General features: G+C 39.5%; 2 protein-coding genes across 2 annotated transcripts; both read left to right on the top strand.

The window, feature by feature from the left end:
• Nucleotides 1-5,303: 5,303 nt before the first annotated feature.
• Nucleotides 5,304-5,687, top strand: LOC144420918 (retroviral-like aspartic protease 1). The gene has a single exon (XM_078110762.1). It carries the CDS (start codon nt 5,304-5,306, stop codon nt 5,685-5,687), a length of 384 nt encoding a protein of 127 aa, XP_077966888.1.
• LOC144420917 (uncharacterized) lies at nt 5,688-6,314 on the top strand. Its single transcript, XM_078110761.1, has one exon. The coding sequence runs from the start codon at nt 5,688-5,690 to the stop codon at nt 6,312-6,314; it is 627 nt and encodes a 208-aa protein (XP_077966887.1).
• The last annotated feature ends 614 nt before the right edge of the window (nt 6,315-6,928 follow it).

Genomic DNA, 6,928 nt, shown 5'->3' with positions numbered 1-6,928 from the left:
GTACCTTTTTAGTCGAAGTCTTCACCTGTGCCAGTTTTTTCTTCCGACATTTTGAAATTGAGCTTGCTTCTTTCGCCCAGCTGTTAACCGACTACCAAGTTCATATTCACAACAAAGACAACTCGCCCGCCAAAACAATTTTGTTAGTCTCAACGCAGCCACCTAGACTACCTACTAAAACCCGGACAAATTGGACTGACGAACTGTGACAGAAAGCCCGAAATGTGAATTTGCACACTTACCATATTTTACGAACCATAAGGCGTACTTTGAAACCTTTTTATTTATAAATCGACCGTCCGTTTCATGAGCCCAATGTTCAGGTAGTGCTTTATAGCCTGTAGTCAAAACCAAAGTGAGGACATGCATTGTTAACGTTATTTAGCTTGTGTGACGTCACACCCGCCATTTTGTGTCCAGGGTTCTATCGCTGTATGATCCTAACTAAATGATTTAAACCTGCGATCGTTAAACAGTTGAATAATAAAAACGATGCTTATTTTTATTATAAAAGTTTCTGATGTAAGTAACTTATTTAACAGACTGACAGAACTACAATACAAATTACACTACAGAAACTTGCAACTATATTTGAACATGATGAAATTTTCAATACGGTGTACAACGCCAAATATAGTTTCTACTTCGCGCAAAAATACTATTGCTTTTTTGGATGGGTGGCATAAATATTGGGTAAAACTATCAATTTTTATCATGTGTGTAAGACCGAAAAAGTGTTAAGTAACGATTGTGGTAACGATTTATTAAACATAGATATTAATTCCTAAAAAACCCCACATGAAGGCTAATTTTTCACTGTTGGATATCATTAAAATTACAATTAAGTTTTATCAACGAGAACGTGGAAGACAGGATGGCGTCGCTAGATCACCTAGTAAATATTTTACATTTTCCGACGCAAAAGAATCGAAATATCCTGCCAATAAGTTGATAAGTGCTGTAACACCAGTCGCGGCAACTGGTCTTCAAAGTTTGTACGTTATAATGTGCAACTTGTACACTTCGATGAAATTTATTAGGCCGCACAATGGGCTAGCCATGAGGCCGTTTACATTCTATAATTTTTGGAGAAACTGTTGCAACAACTCGTTAAATCAAGAAAAATTGTCCCGAGAAAATTCGGACATTTTATCAGCTTCTGGAATGCTTACTGCAAAACGCAAGCTTTTAAACGTTTGGCATGGTGTGAACAGGTATCACAATACCAGTTCAAACATTACCTGCTTTTTTGTTTTGGATCGAGGGTCTCCAACTCAAAATACGTCACGGGCCACTTTATGAAATTTATCGGCGACGCGGGCCACAAACCAACAAATTAGGTACAAAATTGATACAAAAAAAATAACAAAGGGAATCTGAATATATTTGTTGAAATTATACTGGAATCTTCCACAAAACGAGACATGAAACATATTCATTTACTTGTTCTGGATATTTGGCACTGTTTTGTAGCGATGAAAGAAGACTCGATGTTGGCCTTATTTTGCGTTGGTTTGCTAGTATTAAGACAGCACGCAAACGCTAATCTGTTAGTCGTGAGCGAAAGGCTGATTTTTTAACTTTAATTGTTGAAACAAAAATAATGCTGCTGTTACTTCACAGGCCTCCAACATTTAATAAAGCATACTTCAACGAAAGAACGCGACTATTTCGCAATCATCTCACTTAGGGCAAAGCTTGCTTTGACTGAAGCTTCACAAGTTTTGTTTATGTCTGAAAAATGTGTTGGAGATCCCTGCTTTAGGTTAATGAAGTTTCACACTTGCGTGGGAAAGCGATATTTGTTTTTCATAAAGAACGCAGAGTTGCTACGTTGCAACGTAATTGCGAAACGTCGCGAGCTCGCAGCGTAACGAAGTAATTGGGAACGTCGTTGTTTAACACAAGTTCGCGCAGCGGACATGTGAAGAATTGGAGAACATTGAATAAAATTTTACTGATGCAGGATAAATTCAATCTAATGATACCATTCGAAACAAGGTCCAAGTTAAAACAAGGACGAATCGAGGTTTTTGTTATTTAATTCAAAGACTTTTCAAAAATATTTCACGTTTTTCAATTTTGCCGATTTCTGTACGTTGATCGCAACATTTTATTTCCATCTCATAATTATAATAATAAGTCTCCTAGATTGTCTCAATATAATATAAGGTTCATTAGATATGAAGTTTTTAAAGTTGCATATCTCACACGAGAAAAAAAGATAGATAACTATCGCAACTTTCACGAAACCGCATGATACCAGTATTGTTCCACTAGGCAAATAGCAAAAGAAAAATGCTAATCTTACCTGGATAAAATATAAAACAGTAACAAACTCCAAACAAATTGACGAACGAAACCTGATTAGCAGACTGACGAAGCTAAAACAAACAGAGGCTGCCACGTTCCCGCGATTCGTCGGACCCAAAATGGCGTCCGATATGCATCATTGAATTCGTTGTCTCCACTTGTATTATAGTCACTTTGGTTTTGACTAGGCATGATACCGATCCAAAGTAACACAGTACAGTATCGTCAAAACACGTTGTAGTTTAAAATCTTGGCTTTATTCTGTGTTAAGCTATGCCAGCAAACCATATCGGTAATCAGCCGATGGTTAGTATGGCACAAAGGACTCAGCCATCTCGCAGAACAACACATTCGTTACAGTTACTTCAGTACAAACGGGGGATTCGCCGGTTATTCGCGGCTTATATGGCACATTTAATGCACGGTAATTTCTAGCAATACCTTCTAACAATGGATATTAGTTGGCTGATTTGCAAAATTCAAATGGTATTTACCATTAATCAGTAATTTTAAAACTATCCTCCCCAATCTGTCGAATTAGTATTAGAACCTTGGGTGTCGCTGATCGATACCCAGTTTTGGTTCCCCGTGGCTTCCCTTCCCTAGTAATGTAAATATAATTTTTTCCTTGTATTCTTTTGCATGTATTTTGTCCTTCACTGGTTGGAAAAAAAACTTGACTTGACTTAAACGGGCTGCGAGCGTTTCCTAATTTTGTCAGGAGCTTGGTAAAATGTTTCTTTCGTATTGTATTGCATACAACGGCTGAAAAGATAAATTGTTAGAAAGTAAGCACTTGCTACAAAGACAAAATGTCATTTAAAAGGAGCACTAACAATTTTATATAGGTTAGGTTCGACGAAGCGAGACGATTGTTTGCTTCCAGAACAAATTCTCCGATCGACGACGTCATTTGTATCGAGTGTCAGGTAATGATTGTGTGGCGGGACTGGAGTTGTACTATTCTTTATTGTTTGTTGTTTTATTTGTATTTCTTGTCTGGTTATTGTATATGCATTGGTGTGTGGAGTCTGAGCCCTAATTTGCCCGACAATTGGTTTCAGTTACTCGACTCCAACCACCACTGCATATGTGAACTGGCTGCAGCTCGCAGCCTTCGCTCTTCTTGCTTCTGCTGTCGCTGGGTAAGAACCATATTTTGTCGCTCTTAGTTTATCTGCTTTAAGCGTGGATTTTACACTATTTTAATAAAGTCTCTTCGTTTGCATCGTGAACTTCGAACCTATTTGTGTGTCTTTGCAGCACATTGGATCTTCTGAACTAATTATTACCGGTATTCCGGTTAAGTCGTACCGTTGCAAATTGACGAGCTAGCGCCAGAATTGAAAAATCAGACGATTTTTTGATCAAAAGTTCATGATGTCACACCGAAGAAAGAATTGCGACCAGGAACGAGATGTAATATGGGTTAAAATTGCCCAGATGGAAACAGAAAACAAAGAAATCAATAACACGAATAAAGAAATACAAATGGTGAATTAAGAAATACAAATGGCGAATAAAGAAATTGAAGATAAGAATAAATCACTAGAAGCTGAGAATAAAGAACTGGCTAGACAACTGCAAGATGCTTATTCTCAACTGAAAGTAGTCAAGACCAGTGTTATACAACTTGAAGAAAGAGATTTTGGCATGAAGGAAGTACTCGAACGGGTGATATGCCGTCTGGAGAGCATTGACGAGGTCATGGCCGAGAGTGTGGTGCCATCATTTATTCCTAATCCTATTTTAAAAACCCCTGAGGCGCCTAAGAGTGTTGATAGGAATGGTGAACCAGACTGCCCTGATAATGAATGTTTGATGAATGGTACCGGTACTATTAAAAAATTGAATTTTGCGGATGAATGTGTGGTTGACCAGTCTACACCTATGCATGCAAGTGTGAATGGTAACGTTACTGATTGCAAGGCAGTTCCTTTTGGTATGAATAATAGTATGAGAATGGATATACAGCCTGATACTTTTATTGGTGATGGTATGTCTTTGGATGATTATTTGTGTCATTTTTCATCCATTACTACCTGTACTGGATGGACTGATAAAATTGCTAGTGTTCATTTTGCTGCATGTATGCGTGGGAAGGCTTTGTCCTTGTTGAATGAATTATCCCTTCCAGATAGACACAGTTTGAGTGTTGCAGTGAATCACTTGAAAAAGCGTTATTACCCAGAGGGTAAGGAGTCATACTTTGCTACTCTGTTTATTAACAGGAAGAAGTTGGCCACTGAGACGCCAACGGAATATGTTACTTCTCTTCGTGCATTGTCGAGGAAGGCTTATCCTTCTTTGGATGTTATTGCTCGTGAGAATCTGATTAAGCAGCGTTTCATTTCAGGTTTTCCTGATTTCGAGATGTGTAAGACTTTGACCATCAGGCAGACTCAGAGTTTGGATGAATTAATCACTGTGGCTGATGTTTGTCATTCTATTGATGCTACGCACAGTGCACCTGGTTGTAATCGTGCTAGTAAGCCCATGGTAGCTGTTGTGAATAATTCTGAGCGTGATGATGGTGTGTGTGAATCTGACTTTAGTAAGCTGCGGAATGATATTAGGGAGATGCTTGACTGTTTCCGTGTCATGTTTGACAGAGTTCATCAACCCCGATTTTCCCGTCAGAAGGGTGGGCGTAAGAATGAAGGTATTACTTGTTATGGCTGTTGTGCCAAGGGTCACATACGTAGGAATTGCCCTGAGAACCAGTGCCAGAGATGTCATGGCAGGGGTCATATAGCTTCTCAGTGTGATAGATATTATGTTCCACAGAATTCGCAGCCTTCCCAGCAAACGGCCAGTGGCCCGGTAGGAAATTTTTCACCAGGGAATAGCTCAAATTCTGCCTGGTTTGGAAATGGCCAAACTTCTCGTGACGGTGGGAGTATTCCCCAGTTTCACCCTGCTCCCAAGAATAATGATATGCCTTTAAACAGAAATCAGCAGCACGGGGGTCCTCAGTTGCTACTGGAAAGATGACGAATGTATGCATGGACCATGATTTTGATAATTTGATTTGTTCTTTGAGATTACCCACTAGCTGGTATGCTATGGTTGATGTGAATGGCATTACTGTACGTTTTCTTATTGATTCTGGTAGTGCTGCTACGCTTATAGATTATGCAGTTTTTTGTTCTATTGGTGGGAAAGAGTGTGATTTGTCTCCTTGTGATGTTTGTTTTCAAACTGCTAATTGTACTTCTCTGAAAGCTCGTGGTATGATTGACTTGAAAATTTGTATTGATTCTGTGTGTGCTGTTCAGAGAGTGATTATTGCTGATCTTGGTGCCCCCTATGGTTTGCTTGGTATGGATTATTTCCAAGAGCATGACTGTGTTTTGCATATGTCTGTAGGTTAAATGGAGGTTGATGGTAAAACTGTTTCCCTGACTAAGCCTGTTTCGTCTGTTCCTAGTTGTAGAATTGTTGTAGATAAATGTGTGACTGTTCCCAGAGAGAGTGAGATGGTGATTTATGGTCGTTTGAATTGCCCATGGAAACCCAATAGTGACGTCATAGCTGTGGCAGAGGCTGCGTGTGTGTTTGAGAGCGAGTATGACAATCGTGGTTTATTTTTATTTCCCGGAGTGGTGGACGACTCATGCTCTCTAGTGCCTCTCATGGTGGCCAATGCTAGCAAGGGAGCGGTAGAAATACCTGCGGATTTGCTGATCGGTTTACTATTCCCAAGAGAAAACCTGACTATCTCTTCTCTGGAACAAGTGGTGCATGGTGATGTCATGGACACCAGGGAACTACCTGAACATTTAAAGAAGCTCGTCGACGATCCAGAAGATTTAACGGTTGAACAACGTCAAAGTGTTCGTGATTTGCTCGTCGAATTTCAGGATATTTTTGCTGGTCCTGATGGCAAACTGGGACGAACTTCTGTAGTCAAACATAAGATTAAAACGTCAACATCTGAACCAATCAAAGTTTCACCGCGGCGTATTGGATGGGCGAAAAGAGAAATCGCAGAGAAATAAGTACAGAACATGCTTGATCAAGGTGTAATAGAACCGAGTGAAAGTCCCTATAATTCGCCTATTGTTCTCGTTCCCAAGAAAGACGGAAGTTGTCGTTTTTGTATCGATTTCCGGAAAATTAATCTGGTAACCATCAGAGATGCCTACAGTTTGCCAAGAATTGATGATATTTTGGATGCATTGGGTAAAGCAAAGTGGTTTTCATCGTTGGACTTGGCGACTGGGTACTGGCAAGTAGAACTCGACCCAGAAGATCGGGAAAAAACAGCATTCAGCTTGCCAGGAAATAATCATTTTCAATTCCGTGTTCTTGCCTTCGGTTTGGCCAATGCGCCATCTTGCTTCCAGCGTTTAATAGACAAAGTTTTGGCTGGAATTCTATGGAAAATTTGTCTTGCATGTTTAGATGATATTTTGTCTTATGGCGGAAACTTTGATCTGGCCATGAGCAGTTTACGTGAAGTTTGTATACGAATTCGTGATGCTGGACTGAAATTCAAGCCAGAGAAGTGTAAACTTTTTCGTCGTAAAGTGGAATATTTGGGACATGTAATATCTGAAAATGGTGTAAGCTGTAGTAATGGAAAAATTGCTGCTGTTCGTGATTGGCTTCA

The sequence above is a fragment of the Styela clava genome, chromosome 3, assembly GCF_964204865.1.
Source record: "Styela clava chromosome 3, kaStyClav1.hap1.2, whole genome shotgun sequence".
Taxonomy (NCBI): Eukaryota; Metazoa; Chordata; class Ascidiacea; order Stolidobranchia; family Styelidae; genus Styela; species Styela clava.
The sequence above is the reverse complement of the archived record's forward strand: the minus strand, read 5'-3'. Positions and strand labels throughout refer to the sequence as shown.

Coding starts and splice junctions, on each gene's coding strand:
- LOC144420918 (XM_078110762.1), top strand. CDS start 5,304: ATGACGAATGTATGCATGGACCATGATTTTGATAATTTGATTTGTTCT.
- LOC144420917 (XM_078110761.1), top strand. CDS start 5,688: ATGGAGGTTGATGGTAAAACTGTTTCCCTGACTAAGCCTGTTTCGTCT.